Source organism: Muntiacus reevesi, chromosome 21 (assembly GCF_963930625.1).
Source record: "Muntiacus reevesi chromosome 21, mMunRee1.1, whole genome shotgun sequence".
Taxonomy (NCBI): Eukaryota; Metazoa; Chordata; class Mammalia; order Artiodactyla; family Cervidae; genus Muntiacus; species Muntiacus reevesi.
The window spans coordinates 49,853,964-49,867,687 of record NC_089269.1 but is presented as its reverse complement, the minus strand read 5'-3'; the positions used below and the strand labels follow the sequence as shown (position 1 = coordinate 49,867,687).

General features: G+C 58.6%; 1 protein-coding gene across 1 annotated transcript; it reads right to left on the bottom strand.

The window, feature by feature from the left end:
- Positions 1-9,438: 9,438 nt before the first annotated feature.
- On the bottom strand, positions 9,439-10,468 carry OLIG2 (oligodendrocyte transcription factor 2). Its single transcript, XM_065913804.1, is given in 2 exon segments — positions 9,439-9,969; positions 9,971-10,468. Coding segments are annotated over 2 exon segments (993 nt in total). The 5' UTR covers positions 10,433-10,468.
- Between the last annotated feature and the right edge of the window lie 3,256 nt (positions 10,469-13,724).

The following is a 13,724-nucleotide window of genomic DNA, read 5'->3' as shown; positions in this document are numbered from 1 at the left end:
TAGGTAAATCCATAGAGACAGAAAGCAGATTAGTGGTTACCAGAGGCTGGAGGAAAAGGAAGTGGTTAATGAGCATGATTTTACTCTGGCGGTGATAAAAAGAAAAAAATGTTTTGGCACTGGAGAGAAATGGTGAGTGTATAACATTGTAATGCCCCTGAATTGTTCAGCTGAAAATGGCTCATTTCATGTTATGGAAATTTCACTTCAATTAAAACAAACAAAAAGAAGGGACTGAAACCAACAAGGACCTGCTGTATAGCCAGACAAGGAACTCAATATCTTGTGATAAGCTATAATGGAAAAGGACCTGAAAAAGAATATATATATATATATATGTGTGTGTATGTGTGTGTGTGTGTGTGTGTGTGTATAACTGAATCACTTTGCTGTACATTTGGAACTAATACATTGTAAATCAATTATATCTCAATAACAATTTTTAAAAATTAAAAAAAGAAGTATCTGAGTAAGAGGAACTGATGGGTGAAACAGCAAACGTGGGGTAAAGACAAGCAGGTCCGCCGTGGGTGGGCGGGGCCTGATGGAAGAGAGGCTGGGAAGGAGGGGCAGACAGCCTAAGCCCGGGGGGGAGGTGTCTTCCCGGCTTTTTTGGTTCCACAGTTCTCTGACTTCCTGCCGCTGCAGCAACCTTTGCCGGCATCCGGGCTGCACTAGGTCACTTTCTTCCTCTCTGGCCGAGCCACACAGGACTTGGGTGTCTTCACTAGCTGGACCGGCTTGAATAGCAGGACGAGCTCAGAAGCGGGGTGATGGGGAGCTCCTCGTCCCACTCTCCAGAGTCCCACTCACCAGAGCTCACTCTGTGGCTCCCAGCTGCAATCCTAGAGAGGGAAGGATCCTCCACTGTCCACCTGCCCCCTTGCACTGGGCATCCCAGGGGCATGGATACAGGCCAGGCCCTGAGAGGGGGGCGGGGGGCAGAGAACTGTGAGGGTGGGGCCTCGGCTTCACAGGTAAATTTCCCTTCAGTTAGTCCTCCCTGATCCTAACTCCTGCCCTTGTGAAAGTCACTCAGTCGTGTCCAACTCTTTGCAACCCCATGGACCATACAGTCCATGGAATTCTCCAGGCCAGAATACTGGAGTGGGTAGCCTTTCCCTTCTCCAGGGGATCTTCCCAAACCAGGGATCGAACCCAGGGATCGAACCCAGGTCTCCCGCCCTTACAAGGACTCTATTCTGGTTTCTGGGCATCCCAGGTGATACTAGTGGTAAAGAGCCTGCCTGTCAATGTAGGAGATGTAAGAGACACGGGTTCGATCTTGGAGGAGGGCGTGGCAACCTACTTCAGTATTCTTGCCTGGGAAATCCCATGGACAGAGGAGCCTGCTGGGCTACAGTCCATAGGGTCACACAAAGTCAGACATAACCTGAAGTGACTTAGCACACACGCACATTCTGTTTTCTATGCAGCATGTGGGCCCTGCTCCAGTGCAAGGCAATTAGGCAATGCAAGGGCTACGTACGTATCAAGGCCTGTATCAGGTACCCTGGGGCATGCAGAGGTGATGCGCTTTGCCCTGCATGGAGCGGGGGTGACTCGACTTTGTATATCATGCTCAGGGGACTTCTGGGCCTCTCCTGGGGTCCTGGGTCAAACAGGCCCCCTCCAGATGCTGCAGGGTAAGTCATGTGACAGTAACAGGGACCCTGCCCCACAGGGCCTCCCAGAAGATTCAGAGAGATGACATCCCACCAGATGGGTAGACTCTTCTGCTTATTGGACTCGCCCTGTATGCTAGGCCCAGGGCCCAGTTGTCCCTTTCAATCCTGACGCCCTGTGGAAATGGCATTAGTATCACATCCATTTTACAGATAAGGAAGCTGAGGTTCAAAAAGCCCAGGTCTCTCGTTCCAGGTCACACAGCTGGTGGAGCCCGGCCAAGGCAGCATTCCACGGCCCCACACCCAACTGCAAAACATGGTCTTCATGGCGCTTGATCCACACCCCCCAACCCCCACGCACTCCTGACCTTCCCAACACATGACCTACATATTGCTGGCTGCACTCTGGCCAGACGCCTGGGCTCAGGGCATCCATTCACAGCTAGAACCAGGCAGGAAGCCATTTCATTTATTCTTGGCAGTAACACAATTGTGAGGTGCTACTAGTAACGATTCTATTTACATAAAAAGAGAGAGGCACTCTGGGAGGTCTGATAGCCTGGCTCTCTGTCACGTGGGAGGTCTGGGTAGAATCAAAGTTGCCCTCTAGCCTCTAGGCCCCAGTGGCATGTATCCGTGCAGGATTTCCTGGCTTCTCACACTCGTGTTTCCCCCACACTCTGGAAACCTCTTCCTTCCCTGAGTCCTCCATTTACCATCCACATTCATTCATTTACATCAAGCAGGCAAGTCCAGATAGAAGCCTAGATACAAAGGTATCTAAGCCAGTTTCTACCTGGGGAGCTGAAAAGTTAAGGACAAATAGTAGTTGTTTCTGGAATTGTCTACACTCCCATTTCAGTGGAGGCTGTGGATTTCATTAGCCCCTTTGTGCTCGCGTGCTCAGTAGCTCAGTCGTGTCTGACTCTAGGCCACCCCCACAGACTGCAGCCCACCAGGCTCCTCTGTCCATGGGATTCTCCAGGCAAGGATACTGGAGTGGGTTGCCATTTCCTCCTCCAGGAGATCTTCCCCAGGCAGGCACTGAACCTACATCTCTTGAGTCTCCTGCATTGGCAGGCAGGTTCTTTACCACTGCGCCACCTGGGAAGCACTCGTCCCTGCCTACACAGGACGCTAAGGGGAACTGTTTTCACCCATCACACTCTCCCTGCCAACCAGGGGCTCTGGGAACCTCTGCCCAAAGGTGGACCAGGGCACCCAGAGCCAAGCCTCATCCTCCCACAGAGCTTTGGTGATCACCCAACCTGGCTCCATTCTACAGGTGTGGAAACTGAGGTCAGAGAGCGCCCACCGGGCTTCTGAGGGGCCACTCCAGCTCTGCTGTGCCAGGCCAGCCTCCACTGCCCAGAAGATCCGAGGATGAAGAGGGAGCCAACTGCTCATGTTCCTGTTCTTCCACGGGCTCTCGCTGGCGATCCAAGACTTTAGCCTGGAAAGCTGAGGTCTCAGAGAGCGGGCTTGGACTGGAGGTGGGGGGATGTGTCCCAGACAGAAGGGTGGTGGGCCAGTCCACAAACCCTAGAAGGAGGCGGGGAGAGGATAGATTCCCAGGCTCCCGAGGATAGTCGAGGAAGGGGAAGATAAACCGATCTGTCCCCGGCCAACCATCGCTGTCTCACGGGACCTCAAGGGCTTCCAGACCAAGGCCAAGGCTTCGAGGTTCCAGACTCGCCACTGTGCGTGTGGACCCCGGGAGGCGCGCTCGGGTGCCCGAGTCCTTGTGCGTGAGCGCGGATCAGGGTGTCTGACCCCCGATGGGGTCAGGGATGCTATTTGGTCACCACATGAACTTAGGCGCTTCCGGGGAAATCCGCTTGTTTCCCTCTCGGGGCGGGGTGGAGGGTGGGAGACTCTCAACCCCTCCCACAGCTAGTGGACTCAGAAGCCCTGCGGCCGCGGGACGCAAAGCTCAGCAAAGGAAAGCCGCGCGCCGCCTCAGGCAGCTGCTTCAACCCGAGCCCGAGCGGGACGCGCTGGGGCTCCAGCGGGCGGGCGGACCGGGCGTGCCTGCGAGGCAGGAGCCCCCGCGGCCTGCGTTCTGCAAGCTCGGGATCCGGGAAGCCAGGGGACCGCGGCGCCCAGCTCGGCAGGAGATCGCGCAGTTACTCGGTTCCCGGAGGCTTCGCGGCCTGAGATCCCCAGCAGCGTCAACGACCCAAATCTGCCGTCCTGATCAGCCGCATCACTTTCAGGGGTTGCAGACTGGAAGCCCGCCGGCCAATTCGTGCCACACCGCCCCCTCCCCCAGTGTCCGGGGGCCCTGAGTGTGTGGTAAAGTGGGGCCCAAGGTCCCTGGGGAGGACACTGCGCTCTCCCAGCTCGCGCGCCCCCACCGATTGCACGGACGACCCGCGTCCCGACCGCGCGCGTGTCCTGCGGGCCCCTGCAGGCGTTTCAGTTTGCCATTCCTTCCCGAGTTGTTGTGGCACGCGGTGTGGACTGCGCCACTGGGCAGGAGATGCGGTCCGCGGGCCGGCGCGGGGCGGCAGCTGTCCCGCCACGAACGCCGGTCCATCTCAGCGTCGCCGGCCGCCTCATTAGCGGTCGCCCGCGCCGCGCGCACCGCCCGCTGCCCAGATGGGGGCGTCGGGGCCAGATGGGGTCCAGGCGCACAGGGAGAATGCTAGGAGTGTCACCTGAGGGGGCTGGGGGCTTGGGGCTGGGGCCTGGGTGGGGGTGGGAGTGGGGGTGGGCAGCAGTGTGGGAGCTTCAAGGATTCCCCAGAATCTAGAGATTAGATTGGAGCGGAGGAGAGACAGCTAGGGCCGCCTGGGTATGGATGGTGCGACTTTCCCAAGGTTGGATTTGGAGCCAGACCCCAGGATCCCAACGTTGCTGCCTCCATTTACTGTGTCTTCCCTTGAGCAAGCCATTTACCCTCACTGAGCCTCAATTTCCTCACCTGTAAAATCATAATCAAATAAATATAATAAATAATAGCACCATCCTCAAAGGGCTACCAGGAGAATTGAATGAATGATTAACAACCAAAGCTCTCAGGGTGATGCCCTATACAGACTCAGCTCAGTTCAGTTCAGTTCAGTCGCTCAGTCGTGTCCGTCTCTTTGCGACCCCATGAATCGCAGACTAGCCTTCTGTAAATGTTGGTGCCTCCTCTTCCAGCCTCTTCCACTTATTATTGGCATCCTGGACTTCCCGGGTACAGCTGGGCACCACCTCCAGGCTCCCGGATCTGCCACAACTGTTGGTCACTGGAGTGTCCCCTCACCCCATTAACCCACAATGCATGTGGCCCTGTAGCACCAAGGCAGCCCCTGAGGGTAGGAGGAATTGATGAGGGGTGAGCCCTGTCTCCGCCCTGCTGGCCCATTACTCTGACTAGGAATGGAAGGTTTAGCCCCAGGGGTCACACTGCCTGCCCCCTCCAAACTGAGCCGTGGGATGCTGATCCATACTATTCCACGGCCACCTCTCCCCATCCAGGGTAGGACTCTGTAGCAACCACTTACCCTGAAAACAGCCAGGTCTGATTCTGGCCTCCCTTGCAGGTGCACAGAGACTTAGGGGGCCTGTCAAGAGACTTTGGGTGTAGGGCCGCTGTCAGAGACCCCCCAAGAATCTTACTGGCACTGTGAGGCCCTTGTGTGGAGGCCCAGATTTGGCCCGAAGTCTGTACTAAAAGAGGGACTTAAAATGAAAGGTAGGCCTGTATAGCGGGTATCTTTTTCCTTCGATGAACTTCTAGGGGGCATCAAGGTATTTACTTGATAGGAGTTCAGACTCTTTGTTAGCTGGGTTCTATCCTAAAGGGAGGCAGACAGATGGCTCTCTAGCACTGAGAGTGTCTAGGGGGCTTTTAAAAATCCAATGTCCTGGCCTGGGGGCTCCTCCCCCTCTCCTGCCTTCCCATCTGGGATTGAGGAGGCCCCAGCCCCAGCCCCATGCATCTCCCTGGTACTTGAGTATTTCTCCAGCCGTCCTTGCTGGGAGTGTGACCTCCCTGGGGCCTCAGCAGCACATTCTCCAATCGAGATGCGCTTAAATGTGAGGGTCTGCTTTGCTCCTTGGCAGACTTCCAGTTGCCAGAATTCAGAGTTTCAACTTTCTGGGCGCTGGAGGCATGGGCCAGGTGCCGCCCCGGGGGTTCCCGTGTGCCCTCCAACACAGGATCAAACCAGGGGTTCCTTGTTCCTCTGTCTCCTGCCCAGGGAGTGAGGGGGGAGGGAAGACCGTGCCCTGGAGGGTAGAGACCATGGAGGAGGAGGCCCCCTCAACCTCCAATCAGTCAGTTTTTATGCAGGGGAGAGGGTGGGGGAGAATCTGGAAGACCTTGGGAGCTGGTGACAGAAGCCTGGGCGCCCAGCTGAGAGCTGAGACACTTCCAGGGCCACGTGCGGGGATGGGGAAGCTGTGCTGTGGATCAGCGTCCCAGAGAACCTAATGCAGCCGCGAAGCGGGTCCTAGGAGCCAGTGCCTCGAGGATCGAGTCACTGCCCAGCGCCCAACTGTTTGCATACCGCCTTCTCCCTGCCCGCCTCTCTCAGTGCAGGGGCGGGGCTGCGGAGGTTGTCCTTGGAAGTCAGCGTGGGAGCCTAACTTCCTTTCTCCCTCTACTCCGAAGCCCAACCGCTGGCCTGAGTCCCTCACCCAGGCCCCCCGCCACGCAAGGGCCAGTTTCTGCAAGGAGCCATCTGCCCGGAGCGGCCCTGCTCGCCGTGTGCGCCTCCTCCGCGGCGTCGAGCGCGCTCGGCTCTCACACGTGGTGGCCCAGATCCCTGGCTGGGTTTAGGCGGGTGGCTCTGGGGAGCGCCCGGAGCCTGGCTGGATCCAGGCCCTCCTTCCTTGGGGGCCAAGATCTAGTCTGACTGGTGGCTCGACACGAACCGAGAGCTTGGACATGGGGGACGGGAAGGGGGGGAGACTTGATTTCTTTCAACAACTGCCCCTCTACGGATACACTGCGCCTCCGGCAGCCCCGCCTGCATTTGCCAAGTCTTGGGGTGGGTGTAGGAAGCCGAAAATGCGACAGGGAGGCCCCTCCAACCCAATCTGCACCGCGGGGTCTTCTGTGTGGCTTGTTGACTGGAGACGGACCCAGTTTTAAATCCTTGACAAGTTCCGTTTCAACTGGAATTTGAAAGCAAAACCTACTAGATTCAGCCCTACCCTCTTCTGGGATTCCCCTGGCGCGGTTTGGGCCGGACCCCTTTATTCCACTCTCTGCAGCCCCCCGGCCTTCATCCCTGCCGTGGGTGAGAAGCGAAGCCCAGTAGGAGGCATCTGATGCGCCCGCTCGTTTAGGCCAGTCGCCTGACAGTACCTAATGGCGGACCCAGAAGCTACCTGTCCAGGAGCCAGGAGATGGAATCAACCTCCCTCCCCTGAACGATCAGTCATCGTGGGCCCGGCTGGGGGGCGATCAGGGGCGATCTCAGGAAACGAGGCGCGGGGCGGGGGGTGGTCCAACCAGGGAAACCTCCGCCCCAGGTGCTCTAGGCGCTGGGACCTTCCACCGGTGGCCACCAAAGGTATCGTGAGCGAGCGGGCCCAGGGCCGGGGACCATCCACCATGTCCGCACTTCGCAGCGTTCACGGATGCGAGTTCTGCTGTGAGCCGGAGAACCGGAAGATGGCAAAACGTTCTCTCCTCTTCCTTGATCCGGACAGGCCGAAGCCTTTTTAACTTTTATCCCCAAATCTCTCTTAAGAGCCACTTCCTAAATTTACCTTGCAGTTTTGGATTGTGAGGAACCCGAAAGCAGCGAGAAAACGGAGGCGGGAGTCAGGGTTAGGAAGCGGGAGAGCAAAGCGCGGCTGGCGACAGCCTGGCTCCCGGCGGGCGGTTCCCAGCACCTGACTTTCTGCGGTTCAAGGCCGGCGGGAGAGCTGGGGGAGGGCCGTGCGTAGCGCAAGGGAGGGAGCGAAGGGTGAGTGGAACCCGCGCCACAAGCGCCCTGCAGCGCTCTGCCGGGAACCACGTGGCGATGCCGGGCCGAGAGGGCCTCGCGTCGCGGGTCCGCAGACGGATGCGGGTGGACGACCGCCTCTCATCAGAGAGAAAATGGAACCGCTTCAGAACCCGGGGACCTAAGCGCCCGGACTCCCAGCCAGAGGCACGGGTCTCACCCGGGAGGCCCAAAGTTCTGCGCTGCACGGAGGAATATTTTTCCCTTTCAATGAACCTAATTCTCAACCCAGTAGAAAAGGAGTTCCAGGTTAGGCGTCAGAAAATAAACATAAAAACAAGTGAGGAGCACGCCGAGGAGGTGCTCAGAACGTATTTTAAAGAGAATTTTAGGGGGGAGAAAAATGGGCCAACAACCATCTCAATCTTTCTCCGGGACGAAACCAGCGGAACGGTCCCCAAATCCAGCCCAGAAGGACGGAGTCCCGCCGCCCGCTTTTCCCAGGCGGCTCCCCACACCTCCTTCCACCCCCAAGGCTGGAAAACACCCGACTTACTCTAAATTTTATTTAAAATCTCAACACTCAGTCATTTATTTCATTTTTTTTTTTTGCAACCAAACAAGTAATAAATATTATTTAGCACTTTTATCTTTTTACAAAAATAAAACAGATGATACACTCTCTGCAAGGGGCAGCGATCGGAGAGGGGATGTTACGTGGCCGACGCTGTGAAGCCCATATTGCAACTCTGCAAGCCGAGGCGGTTCGCGCGGAGGGAGGAAGCACGTGGCAAGAGTTTGTCATTTGTGTTAAGCTAGCAAAAAGAAACCAACATAGAAGAAACCCGGCTTGGGCGGGGGGTGGGGGGGGAGTGGCAGTCACGTGAGCAATCAGCTTAGCAGCACGCACTTACCTCATTATTGACCTATTTATACATTCCAACGAGAAAAAAAAAACTAAAAAATCAACAGAACTCCCAAATAACCCAAACTATATTCACAGCAACATCCTTTGATTTCTGTCAAATCCTCGGGTACCCAAATGACTCCCCAGCCAGGTAGGAAACCAAATCACTATGTGCTCCGAGACGGAAAGAAGGGGGAGGGAGGGAAATTCTATTTTAAAATAACTAAGAAACAAACCCACCGGCACCCAAAGTCGACAGTTGTAGGTTTTAACAATCCACAAGTGGTTCTATTCTGTCTGTAAAGCTTGATCGCACGGTTAAAAAAGAACAAATCTTTGAAAACCACAAACCCCCGAACCAATTAGAAGCGACAGGGAGGAACAGTCGGAGACCGCTGTGGGTTTATCCAGATACGGAGACTGGACACGACCCTAAGTCCCTGGGCCGGGGACGACCCTTGAGGGCGAGTCCGGACGGCCGCTTCTGGACTGCGGCTCCAGAGTCTCCTACCCGCCGGAGAGGCGAGGAAGTCCCCAACGCTCCCCTCCTTGCCTTCCTCCTCGCTACTACGAAGTGCTGCCCGGGCCGAATGAGGCCGAGTTCGTAGGGAAAGCAGTTTTTAGAATCACCTCTTTCCTAGGGTTCGGGGGTGGGGGGGGTGGGGCAGGGGAGGGAGGGTTGCAAAGCGGGATGCGGAGAGCTGCGCCTTCTTATAAAAGGATGTCCAGGGGAGTAGCGCTGCTGCTTACAGCCAGAGAGGGTTGAACCAAGTCCCAGAGCAAAATGCAACCTCTCACTGCCCACGGTTCAGCGCACGCCTCCTCTGCTGCATCGGATGCCGGGTACCGGAGTCCTCACCCTTGCCTCCCACCCCCAGCTCACGGAACGGCGCTCCTTGAGACTGAGTTCCCAGGCCCCAGCGCCGGCCGGTCCTGGCTCCCCCCCACCCCCACGCAGCCTCGGGGCTCCCACCCTCCCGGCTCGCCAGAACTCGTCTGCCCCCGGGCCCGCTCACTTGGCGTCGGAGGTGAGGCGTGGCAGGCTGCCGGCGCCCATGGCCGACACGTGGTGGTGCGGCGGGGGCACCTGGCACATGCTGCATGGGCAAGGCATGCCGCCCCAGTGCTGGAAGCCGCCGGTGCCCCCGCCGCCGCCGCCGCCGCCCCCAAGCGGGGCCGCCGCCGCCGCCGCCGCCGCGGGAGACTTGAGCAGGCCGTGAGGGGGCCGGATGGAGCCGACCGACGACAGCCCGGAGCCGGGCAGGGAGGCGCTGGACACCGCGGCGGCGGCCGCAGCGGCGGCGGCGGCGGCGGCGGCCGGAGGCAGAATGGGATGATGCACGGCCGGGTGGTGCGCAGCGTGCGCCGCGGCCGCCGGGTGAGCCGTGGCTGCGGGCAGGGGCGCCGAGTGCGCCAGGCCGCCGCAGGCCGACGGGTGGAAGCCGGCGTGGTGGCCTCCGTAGATCTCGCTCACCAGTCGCTTCATCTCCTCCAGCGAGTTGGTGAGCATGAGGATGTAGTTGCGCGCCAGCAGCAGCCAGCAGCGTGGCGATCTTGGAGAGCTTGCGCACCGACGGGCCGTGCGCGTAAGGCATGACCTCGCGCAGCCCGTCCATGGCGATGTTGAGGTCGTGCATCCGCTTGCGTTCGCGGCTGTTGATCTTGAGGCGCAGCTGCTGCAGCTCGGGCTCCGTCATCTGTTTCTTGTCCTTCTTGGTGGACGACGCGGCCGCCGACGACGTGGACGAAGAGGTGCTGGACGAGGAGGACTTGAAACCGCCGCCGCCGCCGCCGCCCAGCTTGTCCCCCGGGTGCGCGCCCGCCGCGCCCATGGCGCCGCGCAGCTCGGCGCTCAGATCCGGCGGGCAGTCGCTCGGCGTGGACGACGACACGGTGCCCCCCGTGAAGGCGCCGCCCCCGCTGCCCTTGCTTCGGGCCGGCAGGAAAAGGTCATCGGGCTCCGGCGACGACGGCCGGCTAGACACCAGACTGGCGTCCGAGTCCATGGCCCCGAGGGATCGTCGCAGCCTTCGCGGGGTCCTCCCCTCCCTGGGTCCTCAGAGCTTCCAGGACGCCTACTGCGAAGAGAGGAGAAGAGAAACACAAAAGAGACAGAAGATCGAAATCGAGATCGAGCGGCACTGGGGTCAGTGAGAGAGAGAACCTGCTCCCGCCGGCACCGCAGCGCGGGGTTCAGGCGCTGGTGGCCGTTCGCTTCGGGTCCACCTTGCTGTCTCTGGCCTTGGCATGCAGGTAAGCTTAAGTTACCTCTCTTTCCCTCCCTACCACCTCCCCGCCGCTCTCATCCACAGGTTGTTTAATCCAGGGAGGATGGAGCGCTCCTCTGGGAGGGTGGCATTCTACAGTTTTTATGCCTTCTGGTAGGAATGAGGTCTTCCCTGGTGGCTCAGACGGGAAGATGTCCTGGAGAAGGCGATGGTAACCCACTGCAGTATTCTTGCCTGGAAAATGCCACGGACAGAGGAGCTTGGCAGGCTACAGTCCATAGGGTCGCAATAAGTCGGACACGACTGAGCGACTAACACACTAAGAATGAGGAGGCTGGATCTCCAGGGCTGGAATAAAAGTGTCAAGTGAGGGCTTTTCTTTGGGAAGGGTGGAGATCTAAATAGAGAAGTATTTGGTTCCTCAAACGCATCCACCTTATCTCCATCGACACCGCTCGGCAAACAGACGTTCACAGACCTGCGCACCCAGCGCCCGCCACGGAGCCCAGACTCCACGCGCTGCGCCTGGGGCGGGCCGGGGGCTCGCCCAGCTGACTGGTGCTGGGGCAGAAGACCGCTATTGTGGCCCCGATTTCTCGCTTTCGAGCAAAAGGGGTGGTGCGGTGAGCGTGGGGAGGGTCAGGGCAGCGAAGCCGCTCAGGAGAACTGGCGGGTAGGGGAGGGATCTGGATCCACTTTAGCAGAGCTCCCCCGGTAGCAGCAGAAGTGAGGGGCCTCTGTCCCTGGGGTGTAGGCTGGAGTTGCTTGGGACGGGGGGTTGGGAGGGGCGGGCACACTTACTGCGGATGCGGTTAGAGGAGCTTGGTCCCCAAGACTGCCGCAGAGAACCGGGTCCGGGCGCCGATGTCGCGTCGGTCTATAATGAGCATCCGCACCTTTCCCCGCTCGGAGGGTTTTTATAGCCGGGTGGCGGCGGCGACGGCGACGGTGGCCGCGGCGGGGGCGGGGAACAATGTGCGGGTCTTGGAGGGGCCGCCGCGCCAATGAGCTGGGCAGGCCCGGGGTGGGGGTGGGTGGGGGGAGTGGGAAGCTGATGTCATCCGGGCTAATTCCGCTCAATGAAACTCGCCGGGCCGGCACACGCCTCCTCCCAGCGCTCAGCCAATGGGCGCCCGCGGCAGGGAGAGTCTTACCGGAGGGACTGCAGCGTGGACCCCGAGAGGGCGAGTGAGAGGCAAAGCCGGAGGAGGAGGGCGGGCTCGCGGGGGAAATGCAGAGCGCCGCGGTTGGGACCGAGGGAGAGAGGGGACACTGTCAAATTTCTAATAAAATACGGGAACGCAGAGTCAGGCTGGGGGAGGAGGTGCGCGGGGGTGCTTTGCGCACAAATTAACCTGATACCCAAGACCATGGGGATCTTCGCAGATAACCCTGGCTACTTGGGAGCTGGGCTGGAGTCTCCTCCCTCCCCACCCCCGTATGTGTGTGTGTGTGTGTGTGTGTGTGTGTGTGTTCTCGCCACCTGTTCCCACTTCGTGGGTTTCATCAGCACGTGGGCATTTTGAGCCCCAAATGTACACGGTAACCAGGCACGAAACTCCTACTTTCTTTGCCCTCGAAGCGCGCCTCTGAGAGGTGGCGGCGGCTGAAGCTCGGCCAGCGGCCAGGAGCGCCCCCAGCTGGGCGCCGGGCCTGGCGAGGAGGAAGGCGGAGAAGGCAACAGGGGACCCGCTACCAAGACGGGGCTTTGAAAGAAATCACCTTCTTCATGAAGCTGACGATGGCGCAGACGCCGGGACGAGGCGTTTGCACTGAGAAACCGCGCTAACGCAGGCGGAGAGTTGAGCCCAGGGTCTGGCATCCTTTCGCAGCACCGGGAACCAGAGGACGGTATTTTCTGCACCATCTTTGTGGCGGTCACCACGCCGTGGCGTAGAGGGGCAAAGTTGGCTTGTCTGCAGAAAGAAGTCTCAAACCTGGGCCAAGACTTCTCCATACCGCGGGCCAGACCGCGGGATCCAACCCGTTGTGGCCGAGATCCATTGCGTTTTACCAATCGCGGCCTGGCTCCCAAACCTGGAAATCCTTGACCTCCGAGGAACTAAATCCGATCTGGGAAAGCGCCCAACTGAAGTAGTTCTGTGGTACCGACGCCTCCGCCCATTTTACAGATGGGAAATCGAAAGCCTGTGTCTGTAGCAAGCCTACGGGGGGGGGGGGGGGGAACTCAACCCTTTACTGCGCACCTCTGCCTGAACTGCAGATGGGGGCTCTGGTGGTTACTTTATAGTAGGGGCCCCGTCTCCCTACCCTCAGACATTTTCTCGTAGTTGAATTTCTCACAGCCATACGTTTTGAGCACAGAGGTTTGTTTCTTCAAATCCAGGACCCTACTAGTGCTTTATACTGCAGCCGCAGAGACTCAGCCCCAGCCCTCTCTCCAAGGGGGTGTTATCAGCCTCTTGGTTATCTACATTATTTGAGAGCTTTTAATTTGTATGCACGGTTTTAAAAACACAACAACAGACAGACAAACTTGGCTAGTAGTAATTCACCTTCAAACAGCAAAGTTACGAAATAAACCAACAAAACCCCAGGTTACTGCCCCCGGTTTGGGAGAAAGTCTTACAGTCCCGTCTACACCAGAAAGCCAGGCGGGCTCTCCCCCTTGCCCCCAGCTCGTGCCTTCTGGGGCGTTATTTTTCAATCCGCCTGTTTCCCAGCTGGCTCTGCAGCCATCCGTTAAATATGTATTTAAAACATGAAGAACTGAAGCGTGGAGATGTGTCGTCCAACGGTTCCAGAGGATGACCCACAACGGTTCAATTAGGCGAATCTGTCACTTGGAAGAACGCAGGGAGTGGGGATGGGGAGCTGGGGTTGGCAGGGCTGGGGTATTTGAGTACCATTCCTTTGGGCATCCTGGGCCACCGGCAATGAGGACATTCGTGGGGGGTGTGCGCTACCGGCCCCCAGCCGGGGCGTGGTCTTGTGAGCGCGCCAGTTTGTATCTCACAAACGCCAGCAGGCGCAAAGAGTGCGCGCCTGGGTCGCAGCCGCTGAGATTAGTCCAGCTGGTGGCACGTGTCCTGGAGCCCCGGTTCCTTCT